This window comes from Canis lupus, chromosome 28 (assembly GCF_011100685.1).
Source record: "Canis lupus familiaris isolate Mischka breed German Shepherd chromosome 28, alternate assembly UU_Cfam_GSD_1.0, whole genome shotgun sequence".
NCBI lineage: Eukaryota > Metazoa > Chordata > Mammalia > Carnivora > Canidae > Canis > Canis lupus.
Window position 1 is genome coordinate 22,522,076 of NC_049249.1, and position 25,000 is coordinate 22,547,075.

Below are 25,000 nucleotides of genomic sequence, written 5' to 3' on the forward strand. Positions count from 1 at the left end.
TAATTTTGCCTTCTCCAATCCATTCTTTTAATCTATGAGAAAATAGACTTTCAGGGCAGCCCCGGTGGCCCAATGGTTTAGCGCGACCTTCAGCCTGGGGTGTGATCCTGGAGATCCTGGATTGAGTCCCACATCAGGCTCCCTACATGGAGCCTGCTTCTCCCTCTGCCTGTGTCTCTGCCTCTCTCTGTGTCTGTCATGAATAAATAAATAAAATTTTTTTAAAAAAGAAAGAAAACAGACTTTAAGAACAACATTCTGATTATCATGCTTATTCAGAAACTTTAAATTGTACTTTATTGCCTGATCAAAAAGGTCTGTATTCCTTAGTTTGATATTTAAGACTCCAGATCTCTTTTCTTTTTTCTTTTCCTTTTTTCCTTACTTCCTCTCACATGTCCTGTGTTTTAGTTAACATATGCACATGGTTCCTCCCAGCTGGTCCATACACTCTTGTCTCCAACTGTCTTTCCTTACTTTACTTTTGTTTATAGCAGTTAGTCCTTTATTTCCTTATTTTCTGATTCTTCCTTCTGTGCATACTAGAATGTAAGCTCCCTGAGAATAGACTTTTTGTTCACTGCTTAATTTCCAGTAGGTACATAATAAATTTTTCTTGAGTGATTAAGTGAATGAGATGGTCATCCTAAAGGTAAAGAACTTTGACAGTGAAAGATCAACTAAAAAAATGGCTTTTTAATGGTGAAATTTCATAAGCAGAGCCCTCTCTGGCTTCCCATCAAATCACATGATGTCTCCTAATTTTAAGTTTCATGAAAACAGGTATTTAGTGTCTTGAAGTGTCTTTGTATCTTTAGTGCATAGTGTTGTGCCTGATAAAGAGAACATGCATGTAAGAATTTTTTTCAGACTGAATTAATGCCCTTAGAGCAATAAATTATCAAACTCCATGTTTAGTTTTGTCACTTATTTAATCAAATATTAAGCTACTCTGAACAAAGCAATGTATAAAATATTTTTAACAATTATTAAAATTTATAATAATATTTATAATAATTTATAATATTTAATATTAAATTAAATTTAATAATTTAACAATTATTAAAAAATCAAAGATCTTTCTAAAACACAATGTGAAAAAATGGGAAACTTAGAAAAGTTCCAAATCTTCAGGGATTTGATATTTAAATGCATCCTAATAACTTGCAGCCTCCAGAAGGGAAAAAAAAGATACTCTCCTCCTAAATCACTCTTCTGTTTGATGAACATTAGTTTTACATACCAACTATGTGACTTTTAGATATCAGGCATCATGTGTCCCACTGCTTTTTGCATGTGGAACACTAACTTTCTGTATTACAAGATGAAAATGGGTTTAATATATTAGAATAACCTGGTCGACTATATTGCTCAGAGAAATAACAGGAAGAATCCCAGCAAGAGTCTAGACAGTGTTGTCACCTTTGAGAAGGAATATGTCCAGCATGTTTCATTGTCTAGATAAAAGGTAATACCATGCTTAAAAAGTCTTGGATATAATGTGCAACCTTTGCCTCCTCTAAAGACAAGAAAAAAGGAAAATAATGTTTTCAAAATGGAATTAATTTAGACTTCAGAATTTCCATAGAGGGGAGAAAAAAAAGCACATTTTACTAAAATACATTGAAGGTTATACATCTAATACAAATTTAAGAAATGGCTTTTTCTATTTCTGTGCCATGGTTTAGATTAAAGCATGTCCAAAGCAGGAGCTTGGGCCAGAGACTTTTTTTTTTTTTTTACTTTTATTGATGTATCATAAATGTACAACTGAGGATTGTAAACTGTATAGTATTAGTATCCAAGCTAAAAAATGAACATCAAAACCATCCAGGAGATCCCTCTTTCAGTCACTGCTCCCATCAAGAGTAAGTGTAGTATACAGACTTCTGTGAACAAACATTATTTCTTTTATATAAATGAAACCATAAATCTATGTATATTTTTGTATTTGAGTTCTCCCTTTTGGCGGTATTCATCATAATTGGTGTATATAGAGATAGTTTATTCTCATTATTGCTTAATATCCCATAGTGTGAATATGCCACAGTTTATCCATTCTGTTGTTTAGTGCTTTCTATTTGGAGCTAATACAAATAGGGCTACTGTGTTACTATAATGTAAATCTTTTAGTAAATATATGGACTCCTCTCTGTTGAATATATCCCTGGCAAAGGAATTGGAGCTCCAGTTTTTTTTTTTTTTTTTTTTTGCCTTCTTCCTTTCTTCCTTTTTTTTTGTTTTTTGTTTTTTATTTGAAGTTCAAATATCGCTGAACCTCTTGCATTTTTTTATAATAAATTTATTTTTATTGGTGTTCAATTTGCCAACATACAGAATAACAGTGCTCATCCCGTCAAGTGCCCCCCTCAGTGCCCGTCACCCATTCACCCCTACCCCCGCCCTCCACCCCTTCCACCACCCCTAGTTCGTTTCCCAGAGTTAGGAGTCCTTATGTTCTGTCTCCCTTTCTGATATTTCCCACACATTTCTTCTCCCTTCCCTTATATTCCCTTTCATTATTATTTATATTCCCCAAATGAATGAGAACATATAATGTTTGTCCTTCTCCGATTGACTTACTTCACTCAGCATAATACCCTCCAGTTCCATCCACGTTGAAGCAAATGGTGGGTATTTGTCATTTCTAATGGCTGAGTAATATTCCATTGTATATATTGTATGAGTAGTATTCCACATCTTCTTTATCCATTCATCTTTCGATGGACACCGAGGCTCCTTCCACTCCTCTTTTCTTCCTGTTCATTCTTTCTCTCTCTTTCTTATCTCTCTTTATTTTTGAATATTTGTGTAGTTTCTGACCATCTTTTTTTTTTTTTAAAGATTTTATTTATTTATTCATGATAGAGAGAGAGAGAGGCAGAGACACAGGCAGAGGGAGAAGCAGGCTCCATGCACCAGGAGCCCGATGTGGGATTCGATCCCGGGTCTCCAGGATCGCGCCCTGGGCCAAAGGCAGGCGCCAAACCGCTGCGCCACCCAGGGATCCCAGTTTCTGACCATCTTTTAAAATCTAGCTTTTCCCTATCTACCCAGCCAGAATCTTGCTTCTATTTACCTATCACATTTTTTTTTTTAAGATTTTTATTTTTAAGTAGTCTCTACATGCAATGTGGGGCTTGAACCCATACCCTGAGATCAAGAGTTGCATGCTCCATTGACTGGGCCAGCCAGCCACCCCCTATCCATCACTTTGTATATATACCTCCTCCTCCTTCTTCTTTTTTCCTCTTCTTTCTTCCTTTTTTTTTTTCTTCTTTTTCTGTAGGCTTCACAAACTAATGACCCTGAGATCAAGACCTGAGCTGAGATCAAGAGTCAGATGCTTTACTGAGTCATCCAGGCTCATTTACCTCCTCCTTTATGTTTACAGTGTTTAGCTTTTATATATTTTTATGTAGATCTTATTTTTCCAGGGTAGATTTTGTTTTTTGAGGACAGACATTATCATATTATTATTGCTTTTCCATAAGGCTACCTTATATCCTGTAAAACTGTATTTTGAAAATACAGCCACCACCACTACATACCTATTAGAATGGCTAAAATCCCAAACACTGACAACACCAAATGCAGATTCAAACTCTTACATGTCACTGGTGGGAAGCACAATGGTATAGACACTTGGAAAACAGTTGGCAAATTCTTTCAAAGCTAAACATAGTCTTACCATTACAATCCATCAATCATGATCCTAGTTATTTATCCAAATGAGTTGAAAACTTATATATGTACAAAAAACTAAACGCAAAATGTTTTTAGCATTTTTATTCATAATTGTTGAAAATTGGAAGCAACCAAGATGTCATTCAATAAATGAACGGATAAACAAATTATGGTACAACCATACAGTGGAGTATTGTTCAGTGATAAATGAACTATCAAGCTACAAAAAGACATAGAGGAACCTTAAATGCATATTGCTGAATAAAAGAAGCCAATCTGAAAAATGCTACATCTTATATGATACCAACTATATATAACATTCTGAAAAAGGGAAAAAGTAAAAATCGATGGTTGCCAGGGGCTTTGGGAGAAGAAAAGGGGGTGAATAAGTATGTGAAGCACAGGGGATTTTTAGCGTAGTTAAGCCGTTTTTTTTTTTTTTTTTTTTAATTGAGAGAGAGAGACACTCTGAAGCAGAATCTGCACTGGGCGCAAAGCCTGAAGCAGGGCTTGATCCCACAGTCGAAAGATCATAACCTGAGCTAAAACTAAGAGTTGGATGCTTACCTGACTGAGCCACCTAAAGGCCCCTAAACTGTTCTATATGATACCTATAGTGATGGGTACATGATGTTATCTATTTATCAAGGCATATAGAACTGGACAACACAGAGTGCATGCTAATGTAAAATATGAACCTTCAGTTAAAATAATGTATCAATGTTGATTTATCAACTCTAACAAATGTATCACACAATGGAAGATGTTAATAGGGGAAATTGGTGTGTGTGTGGGGAAAGAGGATCTTTGGGAACTGTCTGTACTTTCTGTGCTGTTTTTCTGTAAACCTAAAACTGCTATTAAAGCAACAATAAAAAACACTTAATTACCATTACCACTCCTTTTAGTCAAAGCTGAAGTCTTTACCTTAGACTGCAAAACCTTAAGTGAATCTAACCCAGGGCTACTTTATCTCCTACCGCTTGATTCCTTAATCATGATTCTAGCCACATTGGCCTTCTGTTATATTTTGAAGTTCTCTCTTGCCTTTGTGCTTGCTCTTCACTCAGCCTGGAACATTCTTCCCCCCAGAATTCTCATTGCTTCTTCCCTCTTCCCATTATTTAGGTCTGTTTTCTTTTTCTTTTTCTTTCTTTTTTTTTTTTTTAGATTTATTTATTCCAGAGAGTGAGAGCAAACAAGCAACTTTGTGCAAGTGTGGGGGAGGGGCATAGGGAGAGGGAGAGAGAATCCTCAAGCATAGATCTGTTTCAAATGCTACTTCATCAGTTTATTTCCCTTTTACTTCTATCAATACATCCAGTTTCCTTCCCCTATCACAGTCTTTTATTTTTATCTTGCTTTATTGTCTTGTATAGCTCTTAATACTTCCTCACCTTGATTATATGTGTTTTTTTTTTCTTATTAAAATGTGAGTTCTATGAAGGCAGGCATTTTAGCTCTTTTTTTCTCTTACTGTATCCTCATTTCCTAGAATATTGTGTAGCACATGGTAGGTGCTTAATAAACATTTGTAGAATGGATAAATGAAGTCCATGTTCTCTCTGTAAGCAAATGTGTGGGAAGTCAGATTTAAAATTTAAAGATTGCTTAGTAAGTATAAAGATTGCTTATTAAGTATGGAATATGAATCATAAGATGTGTAATATCAGTGACTGATGTTACTAGCATGATGCATTCTTTTTCACTAAAAGATACATCTGCTCCACAGAAAACTTCTATTGTGGATAAGAAAGTGTTCTTCTATGAATAGTGTAGGAGAGACTGCTAGTGTTTACTTCTTTGAGTCTCTCCTTTTTCTCTTTGAATTAAAAAAGGTACAAAAATGAAGGAAAAAATCACCCAATACAAATGTATAAAGTAGAAAATAGTGGTTTTTACCACTATTAAACCCAGTCAGAGGCCAGTCACTTATAACACCTTGGTTATTGTCCTTGAGAACCATCTGGGATGGATTTATATTTTGTTTTGTTTTTATCATATTTGGATCATATGTGGTGAAACATGTTTAAAAGTACTATATAGCTGGACAGAGTATAGAAATAGCAAGTAGTCTGTAAGTATTTCAAGAACTGCTTAGATATAACAGGCTCTTTTCCTGGCACAGTGTCTAGTATAAAATTTCTCATATATTCACAATTTTCAAATGTTTCTAATTATTTGAATATGAATAAGAAGAGCTTGGGCAGTTATGAGTGTTACTCTAAAGAAGAGAGATCTTAAACTCCAATACTAAAAATGTTTTGTTCATTGTATTAAATAGGAAGTTTTGGGTTAGTTTTAAAAATATTGTAGGTTTTCATGGAAACTGTATAATGATAAAACTTCACTGAAGTTTATTGGATTTATTTTCTTTAAACTGAGCAAAATTAAAAGTTCTAAAAATGTTCTTCATGAGTCTTAAAATTTATATGTGGATCTTGGGGGGAAAGTCAAATAATTTATAGTATAGCAGTTATGGATCTGAGTTGAATCCCAGCTATTCCATATGGGCTAAAGTTAGTCATAGTCTTCTTTCAACATGTTTTATTTACTTGCCTCAACTCTGTACACTTTTGGTTTTATGTATCTTTCTTTAGAGAAGTGGGTTGTCTTAGTAGGAACTAAAGCAGTTTCAAGTATTATTTATTAGAAACGATAATGGCAAATTCAAAAAAATGTTTTATTCTGGCTTGAAGCGTATTAGATCCAAATTTTATCTTTCCCTAATTATCTTCACTTATTCTTTAACATGGTACTGAGCATTGTACTCGATAAAGAGGGGATAAACAGCTCTACACACTTTAAGGATTATTATGTTTTGGAGAATTGCTCCATTTACCATTATGTAATGCTTTCTATATCCCTGATAATTTTTCTGCCTTGAAGTCCGCTTTTTCGGAATTTAATGTAGCTACTCCAACTTCCTTTTGATTAACACTATTTCTTTTTCCATGCGTTTACTTTTAATTTACTTGTGTTTGTATTTAAAGTGAGTTTTTTGAAAACAACATGCAATTGGGTCTTTTTTTCTTTTCTCCTCTCTGACAGTCTCACTACTTGGTGCATTTAGATTATGTACATTTACAGTGTTTACTAATTTAGTTGGATTAATATCAATTATATTTGTAACCATTTTCTATTAGTTGAATTTGTTCTAAAATTGAGCGTTTTATATTCCATATTCTCTCTCCTTAGCATATTGTTTTATACCTTTTTGTTTGTATGTATGTGTGTGGTTGTCTTGGAGTTTACAGTGTGCATTCACAGCCAATTATAAGTCCACTTTCAAATAACACTATACCACTTCATGGATAGTGTGGTTACCTTGTAACAGAGTATTCCCAATTCCTCCCTTTTGTCCCTTATAACATTGCTGTCATTCATCTCATTTTTCCTTGATCTGTATCATCTAATATATTGTTGCTATTAATACTTTGAACAAACCAGTATCTGTAAGGTCAATTAAGAGTAAGAAAATACTTTATTCCTTCTCCAGTGTTCTTTTATATAGATCTAAGTTTCTAATCTATATCATTTTCCTTCTTTGTGAAGAACTTTTTTTTAGTATTCTTGCAAGACCCGTTTACTGGTGACAAACTCCCTCAATTTTTGTTTGTCTGAGAAAGTCTTTATTTCTCTTTTACTTTTGAAGGATAATTTCATTGGATACAGACTTCTAGGTTGGTAGGGTTTTTTTCTTTCAAGACTTTAAATATTTCATTGTACTCTTTTTGCTTATATGGTTTTCTGAAGAGAAGTCTAATATAATTCTTATCCTGTTCCTCCAAAAGTAAGGTGCTTTTATCCTCTAGCTTCTTCCAAAAATTTCTCTTTGCCTTGGGTTTTCTGCAGTTGAATATGCAATGCCTATGGAAAAATAGGAGGGGATTTTTCTTCTGTCTTCACCCTGAAAACCTGGATGGTAAAGCACAAGGGTCACTTTCTCTACCTTCTTGCCAATGTTTATTATTTACTGTTTTATTATTATTATTCTAACCATGTGTGAAGGGGTATTTCATTGTGATTTTGATTTGATTTTTCTAATGATTAATGATGTTGAGCATATTTTCATGTATTTATTGGCCGTTTGTGTATTTTTTGGGCAAATATAAAGTTCTTTAACCATTTATAAATTGAGGGTTTTGTTGTTGAGTTTTAAGAGTTCTTTTATTTTGGATATTAATCCTTTAGGAGATATATGACTTGCAAACATTTCTCCCATTCTGTGGGTTACCTTTTCACTCTTTTGATAGTGTCCTTTGACGTACATGTTTTTAATATAGATGAAATTCAGTTTACCTATTTTCTCTGTTGCTTGTGTTTATAATAATGTGGCATGATAATGTGTCCCAGCCCCATTTTTCAGCTTCATGCACTTTACTTGCTCATCTTACTTTTTCAGGATTCCCGACTAATGCCTTTAGAAAAAAAGGGAAGTCATGAGAGAACCAGTGTAGCTGTTACAAATTATAAAGTTTTTGAACTGTAGGTTCAGATGATTCTGTAACAAAAATATTGAGGAATAATACTAAGAATAATCTAAATTGCCAGTACAACTCTTTCAACAAGAAAAATATCCTTATTTTCTATCCTTTTGGAGTACTGTTAAATCTAGAAGCAGTTTTTGATTTATAAATCTCACTTTATATAACATCAGAACATATGCCTATTTGAGATTGTATATATTTTAAAGTAGAAGGTGATTGTCAAATTAAACTCAAGATGAATCTGATACTATTGTGTTGAATTTGGTTAAAAAATTAGTGAGCTTTAAAGTGTGGAATATACAAACATAAATGTGGTTGATGATTACTTAGAACTGTGTATATAATACTGGTGGTCATGTATATTGGTAGTCCTCTGTAATCAACATTTTAAGTTTATCAGATTTCATTTTCTTTATTTTTTCTTTTTTTATTGAGGTATGATTGACAGATTACATTTGTTCCAGATATACAACAACATTGATTCCAGGTGACTCAATATTTGTAAGATGTCATTTTCTAACACATTTCAGAACTTGTGTTTGACTTTTACATTTTTCAGAAAGAAAGTACAATTATGATATAGAAAATGAAGTTTTTTTCTTTCTTTCAGTCTTGCTTAATATATTCTTTAATAATTCTTGTTAAATATTTATGTTGATCAATTTTACAGGTGAATTATGTAACCTCATTACGCTGGATGTAGCTCACAATCAACTTGAACACCTCCCAAAGGAAATTGGAAACTGCACACAGATAACCAACCTTGACTTGCAGCACAATGAGCTGCTAGACCTCCCAGATACTATAGGTATGAATGAAGAAAGAAGACATTGATGGTCATTTATAGTTACTTAGACATTAAAAAGACTACTTTTGATCCATTTCTATATTAAAAGTTAAAATTTAAAATTCATTATTATTAAAGTAGTAAAACTTCTAAAAGAGTATATTTTTAAATTGCTTTTTATTTCCATTTCTTGGTGAAGAAAATAATTAGATTTTAGCAAATGTTGGATCATAAAGAAGATTGTGGAATATTGAGTATATATTTTATTATAATTCTTAAATTGCAGAATGGGTGCATTTTCTGCTTTTGCTTATTTCAGAATGTTGCTTGCTATTATATAGGGTATGGTCTCTTATGCTAAATCAAACCACTGAAAAATAAAACCACTGCTATTTAGTCTTTAAAACATGGGCAGTAAAAAATAAATAAATAAATAAATAAATAAATAAATAAATAAATAAATAAATAAATAAAAACATGGGCAGTATAGCTTAAAGCTTGTTCATCTCTACTGTTGAAGGGACTAAGAGATCTCTTGAAGTACAAAATAGCCAGACTCAAAAAGTTGAAGTGTGTTTATTGTGATATATTTGCATAGTCTTTTGTTTATCTTTCTAAATGTCCATAAATTTATACAAACACTAAAGGAAATTTTTTAAAGTTTGGACACCTTTGTAGTTAATGGTGTGTTATAAGAAAACTGTAATGTTTATTTAGGAAAATTACACCTGTACCTAATTTTTGTAATTTCAGTAATGAATATTTATGAGGTTCTGTTACAATATCATAAGAGGCCTATGATGATATGTTTCTCCAGAAGGATTTTTGTTTGTTTCTGTCAGGTACCTAAGGGACCACTTGAATCCATCTGTGTTCTAAGGTTTGAAATTTTTCTGGTCCTACACGTCATTCAGAGGTATTCTGTAGACGAATTGAAGGGCTGTTTTTACTTCAGGTTTACCCTGAGTGCTAGGATGCAGCCCTCTAGTATCCCAGTTGATTCTGACTTCTGGACTTCCCACCATTGGCTGATTGTAGATTTTGACTCTTGGCAGATACTTGCCTTCTTAGCTGCATTTTCTAGTTAGAGAAGCACTCTTAGGACAAAATTTTCTCCATTATTTTGCGTATTTCTTAGGTTTCCAGCTGGTTTCTGACCTGGTGATTAGTCATTATCTTGTTAGCTCTCTGACTTTTGTTTTGGACGTGTTTTTAACTTTTTTTGGTGGAAGGGTTTGTCTGAATTAGCTAGTCTACTATTGCTTGAAACAAGTAATTGTTGAGGATTTTTTTAGTAAGTTATAATCTGTTTTTAGGTTACAGGGCAATTAATTTCAGACTTCTTTAGATATAATAGCTACCCATTAGAACTTTTATCTTCTTGATTCTTGGCCCAGAGTTCTTTATATTACATTACTATATTTAGTGGCAACAGACTAAGTAATTCTAGTTAACTAGTTAGCTGCATTAGATTCATTTCTGAAAGGTAAGATGGTATATAACATATGGTGAACTATTCTAGTATATTCTTAATAATTTTATCAAATTTTCTATATAAATAAAAGGATCTAATTTCTGGATCATTAGGGACTGGGACACAATTATTATTATTTTTTTTAATCTTAAAATGGCCAAAATGAATAAAGAGCAGTGATCCTAGAAGAAAAAAGAGCATAGAAAAGATATGTATTACATATCTAACATGGTTAGACTGATACAAAAAAGAAGCAAAGAATACATTCCTTAGAAATATCTTTGCCATATAAAGTTTAGTTTAATGGGAAATACTGTGTAATATAAGGAACATATCCAAAGACTAAAATAGCAATGTGTAGGATAAGTGGAAGAAGTCTCTTAGTATCTAGAACGAAAAGACAGAAAGATACAAAATAAGAGTCATGAGAGAGAGGACTAGAAGTTCTAGAAAGAGAATAGAGGTAATACAATGAAGAAACTAATAAAATATAATTTTATAATCTTTCCCTGAACTATGACAAAAACTCAGATAATATGATTGACACTGCTTACAAAGAAGACATAATGAAAAAAGGTACATTCTGGTAGAAGTTTTAAAAATTAGATTTACTTAATTGCTTTGAATACACCATATAGTGACATGTAATGTTATAAAACCTGTCTTTGTCTAGTTTCAGTTTCAGGGTAATGCTGGCCACATATAATAATATGTATATAATGTGTATACATGTTATATATATGTTATATAATAACATTTTCCTACAATAAGTAGGAAAATGTGGGAACACTTTGTATAAAGTTGGCATTTTTTTCTTCCTTTAATATGTGGTAATAATTCATCAGTGAAGCCACCTGAGTCAGGATTTTTCTTTGTAGAAATGCTTTTAAAAACAATTTCAATTTTGGGCATGTGGGTGGCTCAGACGGTTGAGCAGTAGACTGGATTTTGGTGCAGGTGATGATTTCAGGGTCCTGGGATCGAGCCCTATGTTGGTGGGGAGTCTGCATGAGGATTCTCTCTCTGGTCCTTCTCCTGCGCTCGACCACTTTCTCTTTGTAAAATAAATAAATCTCTAAAAAAGTTTCAATTTCTTTACTAGATACGGAACTATTTAGATTATCACTATTTTATTTTTTTTGAAGATTCATTTATTAGAGAGAGAAGAGGAGGGAGCAGAGAGAAGGGGGAGAGTCTTAAGCAGATCCACCCTCAGTGTGGAGCCCTATGTAGGGATGCATCTCAGGACCCTTAGGTCAGTACCTGAGCTGAAACCAAGAGTTGGAGGTTTTGGGAGGCTTAACTGACTATGCCATCCAGATGTCTCTCACTTTATTCTTTAGTAAACTTAATCATTTATATCTTTCAATGGGTCCATTTCATTTGTTATAGTTAATAGGCATAAAATCGTTTGTAATAATCCCTTATTTTGATAACTGTAGAATCTATCGTGATGTCGCTTTTTTTATTCCTGGTATCAGTAACTTAGATCTTTTCTCTTTTTTTTCCCTGTCTAGTTAGAATTGTATCAATTTTATTGATTATTTCTAAGTTTTACTGACTTTCTGTATTTTTTCTCTGGCTTTTATTTCATCGATTTCTGCTTTGACCTTTAATCTTTTCATCTACTTTGAGTTTTATTCTTTTTTAGTTTCTTGTGATGGAAGCTTGAGGTCATTGATACGAGTTTCTTGTTTTGGGGGGTAGTTTGAGTTATCTCGATTTAAATGACATATTTAGTTTGTTTTGTATGTTCTTACATTTTTTTTTGTTTCCCAAGTATTAGTTGAATGCCAGGATGATTCTTTCTTTGAGAGAAAAGTTCATTTTATGAAATAAGTGGGGAAAAATACCGATTGGTGCTCTATAGACATATTTTCTACCATTTAAGTGTTCATACATTTGAATTAAAAAAGATTCTAATTGACGGGTCATTTTTTTCATAACAAATCTTGAAGGTTAATTTCTCACCTCTGTCCCACTTCCCCATCTCTTAAATGTATTTTACTTAATAACTTGATTTGGATGAATTCTATATGAACAGATTTTTCTTCTACTTACTTTCTTTTTTTTTTAATTTATTTTTTATTGGTGTTCAATTTACCAACATACAGAATAACCCCCAGTGCCCGTCACCCATTCACTCCCACCTCCCGCCCTCCTCCCCTTCTACCACCCCTAGTTCGTTTCCCAGAGTTAGCAGTCTTTACGTTCTGTCTCCCTTTCTGATATTTCCCACACATTTCTTCTCCCTTCCCTTATATTCCCTTTCACTATTATTTATATTCCCCAAATGAATGAGAACATATAATGTTTGTCCTTCTCCGATTGACTTACTTCACTCAGCATAATACCCTCCAGTTCCATCCACGTTGAAGCAAATGGTGGGTATTTGTCATTTCTAATAGCTGAGTAATATTCCATTGTATACATAAACCACATCTTTTTTATCCACTCATCTTTCGATGGACACCGAGGCTCCTTCCACAGCTTGGCTATTGTGGCCATTGCTGCTATAAACATCGGGGTGCAGGTGTCCCTGCATTTCATTGCATCTGTATCTTTGGGGTAAATCCCTAACAGTGCAATTGCTGGGTCGTAGGGCAGGTCTATTTTGAACTCTTTGAGGAACCTCCACACAGTTTTCCAGAGTGGCTGCACCAGTTCACATTCCCACCAACAGTGTGAGAGGGTTCCCTTTTCTCCGCATCCTCTCCAACATTTGTGGTTTTCTGCCTTGTTAATGTTCCCCATTCTCACTGGTGTGAGGTGGTATCTCATTGTGGTTTTGATTCGTATTTCCCTGATGGCAAGTGATGCAGAGCGTTTTCTCATGTGCGTGTTGGCCATGTCTATGTCTTCCTCTGTGAGATTTCTGTTCATGTCTTTTGCCCATTTCATGATTGGATTGTTTGTTTCTTTGGTGTTGAGTTTAATAAGTTCTTTATAGATCTTGGAAACTAGCCCTTTATCTGATATGTCATTTGCAAATATCTTCTCCCATTCTGTAGGTTGTCTTTGAGTTTTGTTGACTGTATCCTTTGCTGTGCAAAAGCTTCTTATCTTGATGAAGTCCCAATAGTTCATTTTTGCTTTTGTTTCTTTTGCCTTCGTGGATGTATCTTGCAAGAAGTTACTGTGGCCGAGTTCAAAAAGGGTGTTGCCTGTATTCTTCTCTAGGATTTTGATGGAATCTTGTCTCACATTTAGATCTTTCATCCATTTTGAGTTTATCTTTGTGTATGGTGAAAGAGAGTGGTCTAGTTTCATTCTTCTGCATGTGGATGTCCAATTTTCCCAGCACCATTTATTGAAGAGACTATCTTTCTTCCAATGGATAGTCTTTCCTCCTTTATCGAATATTAGTTGACCATAAAGTTCAGGGTCCACTTCTGGGTTCTCTATTCTGTTCCATTGATCTATGTGTCTGTTTTCGTGCCAGTACCACACTGTCTTGATGACCACAGCTTTGTAGTACAACCTGAAATCTGGCATTGTGATGTCCCCAGCTATGGTTTTCTTTTTTAAAATTCCCCTGGCTATTCGGGGTCTTTTCTGATTCCACACAAATCTTAAAATAATTTGTTCTAACTCTCTGAAGAAAGTCCATGGTATTTTGATAGGGATTGCATTAAACGTGTAAATTGCCCTGGGTAACATTGACATTTTCACAATATTAATTCTGCCAATCCATGAGCATGGAATATTTTTCCATCTCTTTGTGTCTTCCTCCATTTCTTTCAGAAGTGTTCTATAGTTTTTAGGGTATAGATCCTTTACCTCTTTGGTGAGGTTTATTCCTAGGTATCTTATGCTTTTGGGTGCAATTGTAAATGGGATTGACTCCTTAATTTCTCTTTCTTCAGTCTCATTGTTAGTGTATAGAAATACCACTGATTTCTGGGCATTGATTTTGTATCCTGCCACGCTACCGAATTGCTGTATGAGTTCTAGCAATCTTGGGGTGGAGACTTTTGGGTTTTCTATGTAGAGTATCATGTCATCGGCGAAGAGGGAGAGTTTGACTTCTTCTTTGCCAATTTGAATGCCTTTAATGTCTTTTTGTTGTCTGATTGCTGAGGCTAGGACTTCCAGTACTATGTTGAATAGTAGTGGTGAGAGTGGACATCCCTGTCTTGTTCCTGATGTTAGGGGAAGGGCTCCCAGTGCTTCCCCATTGAGAATGATATTTGCTGTGGGCTTTTCGTAGATGGCTTTTAAGATGTTGAGGAATGTTCCCTCTATCCCTACACTCTGAAGAGTTTTGATCAGAAATGGATGCTGTATTTTGTCAAATGCTTTCTCTGCATCTAATGAGAGGATCATATGGTTCTTGGTTTTTCCTCTTGCTGATATGATGAATCACACTGATTGTTTTACGAGTGTTGAACCAGCCTTGTGTCCCGGGGATAAATCCTACTTGGTCATGGTGAATAATGTGTGTTGGATCCTATTGGCTAGTATCTTGTTGAGAATTTTTGCATCCATGTTCATCAGGGATATTGGTCTGTAATTCTCCTTTTTGGTGGGGTCTTTGTCTGGTTTTGGGATTAAGGTGATGCTGGCCTCATAGAATGAATTTGGAAGTACTCCATCTCTTTCTATCTTTCCAAACGGCTTTAGTAGAATAGGTATGATTTCTTCTTTAAACGATTGATAGAATTCCCCTGGGAAGCCATCTGGCCCTGGACTCTTGTGTCTTGGGAGGTTTTTGATGACTGCTTCAATTTCCTCCCTGGTTATTGGCCTGTTCAGGTTTTCTATTTCTTCCTGTTCCAGTTTTGGTAGTTTGTGGCTTTCCGGGAATGTGTCCATTTCTTCTAGATTGCCTAATTTATTGGCGTATAGCTGTTCATAATATGTTTTTAAAATCATTTGTATTTCCTTGGTGTTGGTAGTGATCTCTCCTTTCTCATTCATGATTTTATTTTTTTTTTTTAATTTTTTTTATTTTTTTTTTTTTTATTTATGATAGTCACACACAGAGAGAGAGAGAGAGAGGCAGAGACACAGGCAGAGGGAGAAACAGGCTCCATGCACCGGGAGCCCGACATGGGATTTGATCCTGGGTCTCCAGGATCGCGCCCTGGGCCAAAGGCAGGCGCCAAACCGCTGCGCCACCCAGGGATCCCTCATTCATGATTTTATTAATTTGAGTCTTCTCTCTCTTCTTTTTAATAAGGCTGGCTAATGGTTTATCTATCTTATTAATTCTTTCAAAGAACCAACTCCTGGTTCTGTTGATCTGTTCCACAGTTCTTCTGGTCTCGATTTCATTGAGTTCTGCTCGAATCTTTATTAACTCTCGTCTTCTCCTGGGTGTAGGATCTATCTGCTGTTTTTTCTCTAGCTCCTTTATGTGTAAGATTAGCGTTTGTATTTGAGTTCTTTCCAGTTTTTGAATGGATGCTTGTATTGCGATGTATTTCCCCCTTAGGACTGCTTTTGCTGCATCCCAAAGATTTTGAACGGTTGTATCTTCATTCTCATTAGTTTCCATGAATGTTTTTAATTCTTCCTTAATTTCCTGGTTGACCCTTTCATATAATAGCAGGATGGTCCTTAACCTCCACGTGTTTGAGGTCCTTCCAAACTTCTTGTTGTGATTTAGTTCTAATTTCAAGGCATTATGGTCTGAGAATATGCAGGGTACGATCCCAATCTTTTGGTATCGGTTCAGACCCGATTTGTGACCCAGTATGTGGTCTATTCTGGAGAAAGTTCCATGTCCACTTGAGAAGACTGTGTATTCAGTTGAGTTTGGATGTAAAGTTCTGTAGATATCTGTGAAATCCATCTGGTCCAGTGTATCATTTAAAGCTCTCGTTTCTTTGGAGATGTTGTGCTTAGAAGACCTATCGAGTATAAAAAGAGCTAGATTGAAGTCACCAAGTATAAGTGTATTATTATCTAAGTATTTCTTCACTTTGGTTATTAATTGATTTATATATTTGGCAGCTCCCACATTCGGGGCATATATATTGAGGATTGTTAAGTCCTCTTGTTGGATAGATCCTTTAAGTAGGAGATAGTGTCCCTCTTCATCTCTCACTACAGTCTTCAGGGTAAATTTTAGTTTATCTGATATAAGGATGGCTACCCCTGCTTTCTTTTGAGGACCATTCGAATGGTAAATGGTTCTCCAACCTTTTATTTTCAGGCTGTAGGTGTCCTTCTGTCTAAAATGAGTCTCTTGTAGACAGCAAATAGATGGGTCCTGCTTTTTTATCCAGTCTGAAACCCTGCGCCTTTTGATGGGGTCATTAAGCCTGTTCACATTCAGAATTACTATTGAGAGATATGAGTTTAGTGTCATCATGATATCTATTCAGTCCTTGTTTTTGTGGATTGTTCCACTGAACTTCTTAAAGGGGAATTTTAAGAGTCCCCCTTAAAATTTCTTGCAGAGCTGGTTTGGAGGTCACATATTCTTTCAGTTCCTGCCTGTCTTGGAAGCTCTTTATCTGTCCTTCCATTTTGAATGAGAGCCTTGCTGGATAAAGTATTCTTGGTTGCATGTTCTTCTCATTTAGGACCCTGAATATATCCTGCCAGCCCTTTCTGGCCTGCCAGGTCTCTGTGGAGAGGTCTGCTGTTACCCTAATACTCCTCCCCATAAAAGTCAGGGATTTCTTGTCTCTTGCTGCTTTAAGGATCTTCTCTTTATCTTTGGAATTTGCAAGCTTCACTATTAAATGTCGAGGTGTTGAACGGTTTTTATTGATTTTAGGGGGGGATCTCTCTATTTCCTGGATCTGAATGCCTGTTTCCCTTCCCAGATTAGGAAAGTTTTCAGCTAGAATTTGTTCAAATACATATTCAGGCCCTCTGTCCCTTTCGGCGCCCTTGGGAACACCAATTAAACGTAGGTTTTTCTTCCTCAGGCTGTCGTTTATTTCCCTTAATCTATCTTCATGATCTTTTGTTTGTCTCTTTTTTCCTCAGTTTCCCTCTTTTCCATCAACTTGTCTTCTATGTCACTCACTCGTTCTTCCACCTCGTTAACCCTCGTCGTTAGGACTTCTAGTTTGGATTGCATCTCATTCAATTGATTTTTAATTTCTGCCTGATTAGCTCTAAATTCTGCAGTCATGAAGTCTCTTGAGTCCTTTATGCTTTTTTCTAGAGCCACCAGTAGCTGTATAATAGTGCTTCTGAATTGGCTTTCTGACATTGAATTGTAATCCAGATTTTGTAACTCTGTGGGACAGAGGACTGTTTCTGATTCATTCTTTTGAGGTGAGGTTTTCCTTCTAGTCATTCTTGATAGAAGCGCAGACTCTTCTCACTGTAGCATTCCAGGTGTTCTCTCTTTAATTCTCAGGCCGAATTCATAGATTTTCAGGATAATTTGAAGCTTTTCTAGGTAATTTGGTTGGGACTGGTGATTTGGAGACCCTACTCTTCCGCCATCTTGCCCTGTATCCCCTCTACTTACTTTCTTTGGTTGTTGTGTGAGTTCTGATTACCTTGAGTCGCTTATAGGAGCTCCATGTTGGAAAAATAAATAATCCCCAAATAATTCAGTTGCAAGTTCAACTCTGGAGTTTCATGTGGGTTTCAGAAGAGTAGGTACCTAAGGTCACCTTAGAGATAGGCTAAAATGTCTTGGTCCCTTATTTGTTGATGAGGAAGTTGTGTCAATCTTTCTTTCTGGCTGTTAGGATTTGATTACCTTTAAAAATGTAGTTTAATGATATCTTCCAAATGGAAGATTAAAACCCTATTTCTGTAACAGAGATGGGCATTTGGGTATAATAGGGAGATTAAGATGTTGTAAAATGAGAATGAGTAACAATTTTTGGCAGAGGAAAATGCCACTTGATTCTCTTTTTTTAAAAATTTTTTTTAATTGGAGTTCGATTTGCCTGTATGTTCTGACATTGAAGATTTCTTCCCCATCTATGCATGTAGTACTATAAATTTCCCTTTAAGTATTGCTTTAGTAGCATTCCACAAATCCTGATATATTGTTTTCCTTTTTCTTTGGTTTAAAATACTTTCTAATTTACTTTTTTGTTTCTTCAGTGATTTATTTAGAAGTGTGGTGTGTTGTTCCCAGTATCTGACAGTTTTGCAAGGGTTTGTTCATAATTTCTAACTAAATTCCTTTGTGGTTGAAAACATACTCTTTGTGACTTGAGTCATTTAAATTTATTGAGGCTTATTTTATGGCTCAGTATATGGTGTATCTTGATAATTATTCCATGTGCAACTGAATGTGTATTCTGTTTTTGTTGAATAGAGTGACATAGATGAGACAGTCAGTGAATTTATTTTATTATCTTTTTTTTTTTTTCCTCCTAACATTTGTTGGATGTGCTGTCGGGACATATAACATTCATGGTATATCTTGTTAGGCTGATCTGAGGTGGTTTTTCATCTTACTGTTCATCAACAGTCCTGTCGTCGTAAGTTGCCCCAGTCATCTCGTGGTTGGCTCAAGTCAATCTTGTAGTAGTTTTCTCAGAAATGGTTCGTAAGTAATAGTTCCCTAGTTCTAGAATGCCTGTAACCTTTATACTTGAACAGTTTTGATGGATATAAAAAACATTGGGGACCTTGAGCTTTGTTTCCTTGAGCATCTTAATAGAACTTAAGAGATCTACTCTCTTCTGGCATTGAACATACAAAAGTATAAGGCCAGTCCATTTTTTTCTCATTGTAAGGGACTTAATCTTTTTGCCTGGCCACCCAGAGTACTTTCCTTATTTCTGAAATTCAAGAACTCTATTATATTTCTCAGTGTTGATCTTTCAGAGTCCATTTCCCTGAGTTCCTCTGAGCCAATTCAACATATAGGCTTAATTTTGATAGTTATATGTAATTTATATACTTTTTATAGTTTTCTTGAATTACATAGACCTATTTAGTTTCTGTTTTTGTTTTTACATTGCAAGATATGTCTGTAAGTTTGCTTATTTTGAATAACCAACTAATTGCAACAGTAAAGGAGAAAAGAAATAATGCATGATCGATTTTCGGTGGAATGTTGCATTAAGAAAAAGCACTTTTAAAAAGCACTTTTAATTTTTATAAAATTAAAGTCTTGCTCAGTTTTAGAAAGAAAAATAAAGATTATTTACTACAAATCAGACAGGGGAACCAAAATTAAAGATGCTTGAGATGTTACAAAGTTAAATATTCTTATCCCTCTCACTGAAGCTTAGTCATTGTATGTTTCTTAGGATATTATAGATGCTAAACACCTTGTTGCTTCTTAAGCATATCAGGCAAAGTTCTAGTGTCAGAGTCTTTATACTTCTTAGTCTCTCTGCTTATGACTCTTTCTCCTAAATGCCCACATAATTTCCTCTATTCTTTCAGCTGATCAAATGGATGTATATGTATAAGTCATCCATGCTGTTCTTTCTCTCAAATAGTCCAACAGTCTTTTGTTTAATATTTTGTGCATATATCTGTATCTCTGTTATGTCAGATAACAATGAAAGGAGGATGAAATTAGAGTACAAAGAGGAATACCCTGACAAAGTATAGGTGGTGGTGGATGATAAAAATCTTCCATTTACTCGGACTAGGATCAAGGTCTTTTGGATTTACTTCCTCTGACAAAGGGTAACTTCTCCATGTATCCTCCTTCCTCCTGGCTTTCTTAATTTTATATATATCTTTCTCTTTTGTCAGAATTAACTGTATTTTAAGAATGTTTATTAATAATGAAAACATTTGGCTTCATTATTAATCTGTTGTGGTTAAGATATTATCTCAGAGTAACACAGATGCCTTCTATTCTAAAACATTCTACATGACCACATTACAAGTATGTATTGGAAATCAGTGAGAACTGAAACATTAACAATAAGATAATTGTAAACATTTTATTTATTTTTATGCCTTGATAGTTGTCAACAAATGGAGTATTTCTAGCTGTTAATCCAAATAATGTAAAGTAAGAAATGTTTATTGAATTTTTTATAATACTGTCATTTATTATATATCATGTTTATTAAAAATTCTATTGCCTTTTCCATCCCTCTCATCCCCAGTATTTTGACTGTATAGCAGAAGGTTGAGATTTGGTGAGAAATTCAAACATTTTGGTCTTGATTTATTACAAATCTCAGCAGTCTTAAAATCATTGACCTTTGGGATTCTCCCTTTCATTTATTGGAGAAGAGGAATTCACCCAAAACATTTAGTGCTAAACTTAATTGGAACTTAGTTCTCCTGATACTTTTCCTGTTTTTCCTATGCTACTTTTGGAAAATATAACTTAAAAAAAAAATCCTCACCTATCCTGCCCAGTCAGTGTAAGTCCTGCAGTAGCTGCCCTGGTGTCCTTTACCTGGGCTAAAGAAACTTGCCCTAAATTCATATTTGAAATGATATCTTTAAAGTGTCACCTGACAATCAAGTTTTCAAAAAAAAATCACTTTTTTTCCTTGCCTTTTTTCTTATAAGTAGACCAAGATGTTTTTACCCCTTTCTTTATTTAACATGAACACTCCTAGAGTAGTTCTCACTCCTTGACAGTGTAATCACTGCCATTTAATTTACATCCAGGCTGAGCAGCAGTGCGAGGATCACTGACAGCTCACAGGATGTGGAGAAGAGGCAGAAGGAAGTGGGGAGGGGACAGCTGGTTGCAGTTAAGCGAGAGAGTACTTCAAAACATATTTCTAGTTTCTCTGACTTAACCATTAGTCTACTCTGTTGAACAGAATGTATATTTTCTTTCATGTTAATATTGTCTAATTCAAAAATCAGTCATGAACTAAAGAAAATCTTAAACTTCATTACAGAAGTCATTTTGTTTCAAACTATGAATTTGATATGTTAAAGCCTTTTGTGATCTCTGGTCATTTTATGAAACCAGGGGTGAGGGGACTTAAGAGGTCTCAAGTAGGAAAAAAGTATTTTATTTTCTATTTCTTCTCAAATGAGATAAAGAGAGAAATCTGCAACAAGACCTTGCCTTCAAGGCTGGAGCACAGAACAATTTACAGAAGTCTTTTGTTGCACTGGGCTCAGAAGAAATTGTTAGAGTAATTATGGTTATATCAACAAGTAGAGTTTTAGTAATTAGGTTTTAGGTAATTACAGTGCAGCTTCATATAACAACTTTACTAGTTTTCTTTTTAATGGTGGCATTCTTTGGGGTTTTTGACGTTTAAGAATTTTTATATTTTCAGTTTGCTTTCACTTTTTTGGCTCACTGTTCCTGGAGAAAAAAGTAACTGACATTATTTCATCGTTAGAACTATGTGCCTTTTATACTGGTCTGGTTTTTGTTTTTGTTTTTGTTTTTGTTTTGCTACTTTGTTAAAGTAAGATTAAGATCATTTGAGTTAGAGTTTTACTGAACAGTTATACTGAATTAACCTATAGATGTTGATTATATTTGCTGAAATTAAAAGCATCTAATTTTAATTCATAGCCATTTGATGTTGCTGTAATTTAAAAATCTGACGGCCTAAGAAAACAAGCTGTCAGAGGCAGAGCACAGAACAATTTACAAAGTTAAGCACTTAAAAGCTAAATGCCAGTGATTGACAGTGATCAGCCTACATTTATACACAGAAGCTCAGCAACATTGATTTTATTTCGTAGTCACAATGGCTCAACATTAAAGCAAGCTGTGGCTTGATTTCTAGGTTGTAGTTTAGTTTGTGGTAAAACTGCTCACTGAAAGAGGCAAGAGTTGAAACCACTAAGGGGGTTGAATCATAGTAAATATCAGACTTCTGATGTCCAGCTTTTTTCCTGGCACAAGAGAGTTTTGATATTTCATCCTTAATTTTTTTCATCGCTTTTATTTTCCTGAGAGTAATGGATTTTGGCAAAATGTGGATGACTGAATATGCCATGCTGTCAGTAAAGTGATAAGAATTTTGCAAATGTGAATTTTTCATCAAAATAGCATATTCTTACAGATTATGTTTTTAAAAGTTCAGTTTCTACCACACCAAAAATAAAAGAAAACAAAAACCAAAAACGGGGGAGGGAGGAAAAGTTTAGGAAAGTTGGAGATACTCTTATTGTTTAAATAACCACTAATTTTGTACTAGAATTCTAGAAACCTATTCTGATTTTAAAAGTGCGGAATTCCAGAGTTATATTGCGTTTAGAAGAGACATTTCAGGAATCTGGTTCTATTTGTTGGGCTTTTGAGTTGACAAACATTTAGAATTTGTTATACTAATCTTTGTTATTAGAGAAAGTTCTAGGTTTTTATGAGAATAAAAAATGTTTAAAATATTGTATTTGTGTACCTGCTCTGCTCTAAACGTTAAGTGAGGGATGTCAGTTGATGGAGCAAAAATAAGGGGCTTTGTGCTTTATTCTTTTGGCAGGTTTCAAAGACTCTGGTAAATGCTTCTGCCATTTTATTACATTGGAGCAGGTTTCTTCTATAGGGAAAACAGTGGTATGAAGGAGAGAAAGGGATGGTCTTACTTCTGGGTTTTGTTTTGTTTAAGATTGCATTTACTTATTTGTTAGAATAAGAGCACAACCAGGGTGGGAGTCGCAGGCAGAGCAAGAAGCTGGCTCCCCGCTGAGCAAGGAGTCCCATGTGGGACTGGATCCTAGAACCCTGCAGGCAGACGGTTAACCATCTGAGCTACCCAGGCATCCCTGTTTTGCTTAGTTTTTTCCCCTAAGAACAACTGCCTTTTCTGTCTTCAACTTCATACAGCAGATTAAAGTTTTACCATAAGATTTTTGAAGTTCTTTAAAATCAGGCATTCTCACAGCTTAGAGAAAAATTTCCATCTTTACCAGCTTTGTTGTAGCTATAGTGGCCATGAAACATGGGCTAGGCAAAAAATAAAATAATTGATTTCTTCCCTTCCTCCCTATTTTAAAATGAGAATGGGTCAAAGAAAAGTGTCTCATATAGTTTTAAGATTTTACATCTTGCTCCTAATGGAGAGGAGAACAAATAGTAAAATGTTTTAGCTTCTGCAGTTTATTAAGAAAGTATGAATGAATGCCTGCTGTGGGCTTAGCACTGAAACATATTCTTTGAGGAGATAGAAATACATAAGGCCTCACTCTAAGGGTTTTCAGTCTGTTGGGTAGAGAAGTAACTAATCCGTGTAATAACTGACAACTTAAAAACAAGCATAATTATGCCATCTTGTAGTGAAAACAATATGTAGCCATGAGTCCAGTTTACAGGGAGATCACCGAGATCTTGATAGAATGGTCAGGAAAGCTTCATGAACAAGTGTGTTAGACTTAGTATGGAATAAAAATGCTTTCTTTGAGCACAACAGTTTGGGAGAAAGAATGAACATAGCCTTCTCTGTCAAGAGGCAGCAAGCTAACTGGAGCATAGTCAGTGAAGATCTTGAAGAATGATTATTTGAAATAAGGAGCCAGCTGAGTTTGATTCTAGCTTTGCCACTAACTAGTTGGTGGCTTTGATAAGTCTTTTCACATATCTCATGCTAAAGTCCATGCTTATTAGATGGCTCTTAACTGCTGCTGCTTAGGTATTTTTTCATCTTTTTTATCAGAGTGCCTAAGAATTCAAACAACCATACTCTGTATTCCCATAATTTAGCTCATATCTACACTTTATGAAGAAGATGAACCTCACAGTGTAAAGTGTCCAAATGTCTTACCTCTACATTATTATAAAACATCTAATGTAAAATATTCAGAAAAAGAACGGTAGTTTTTAAAATTAAAATGACTTTAGAATTATACACTTTTTCTTTATCAAAATATCTTTAAATGACAAAACTAGAAAATTAGGAAAAAGTCAAGTTCAAAGAAAAAAATTTTAATCTTCTGTAATTCTACCATACAGAGATAACTGTTAATTTTGATGTTTTCTTTCCACTCTTTTCCACTTGTTTTTTACATTGTAGAGATCGTACCTTAACATCATATATTCTTTCACATCTTAAAATTTTTTGTAACATAATTTTTTGTAGGTATTAGATATAGCAGAATATATATATATATATATATATATACACACACTATAGAGCAAAATCATGTTTTGAACATCTGTTATGTATCAGTTATTGCTACTTAATCGTATTTAACCCTGAGAGTGATCCTGTCAAGTATTTGATGTTATCTCCACTTTATGGATGAGGAAATAGACTCAGTTAAGTAACTTGCCCAGAATCAGATAGATAACATAAAATTCTTTGTTTTATCTGTGGCACTGTGGTGTCTCTAGTTTAAATAATTCTTCATATATTCTTGAATAAATAGATTGTCTCCATTTTTTTGCCACTACAAATGTTAATTAACATTTAATCACAAAGCAGATTATTATCTGGGAAGCCAACTTTTAAGAAACATTTATATCTTATTCAATGTCATAGTGCAGTGATAACTATTCTTGACCTTATTTCTAATCTCTAAATTCTCTGGGGCTTTGGACAGTCATCCAGTGCTCAGCTTGTTTTTCCTCCCCTCCAAAATTGACACCTCTTACTAGAATATCATTAGAAAGATTCAGGGAAGCATCCTTAGTTAATTTAGAAAGCATTTTTTAAAAGATTTTGTTTATTTATTTGACACAGAACACATAAGCAGGGGGAGCAGTGGCAGGCAAAGGGAGAGGGAGAGGCAGGG

General features: G+C 34.6%; 1 protein-coding gene across 3 annotated transcripts in view; it reads left to right on the plus strand.

The window, feature by feature from the left end:
• Positions 1–25,000, plus strand: part of SHOC2 (SHOC2 leucine rich repeat scaffold protein) — a 96,643-nt gene that overhangs the window by 55,472 nt on the left and 16,171 nt on the right. For all 3 annotated transcript variants that reach the window (XM_038578776.1, XM_038578775.1, XM_038578777.1), the window contains exon 3: positions 8,848–8,985. In XM_038578776.1, coding sequence (XP_038434704.1) covers positions 8,848–8,985 — 138 coding nt within the window. The remainder of the gene's footprint in view (positions 1–8,847; positions 8,986–25,000) is intronic.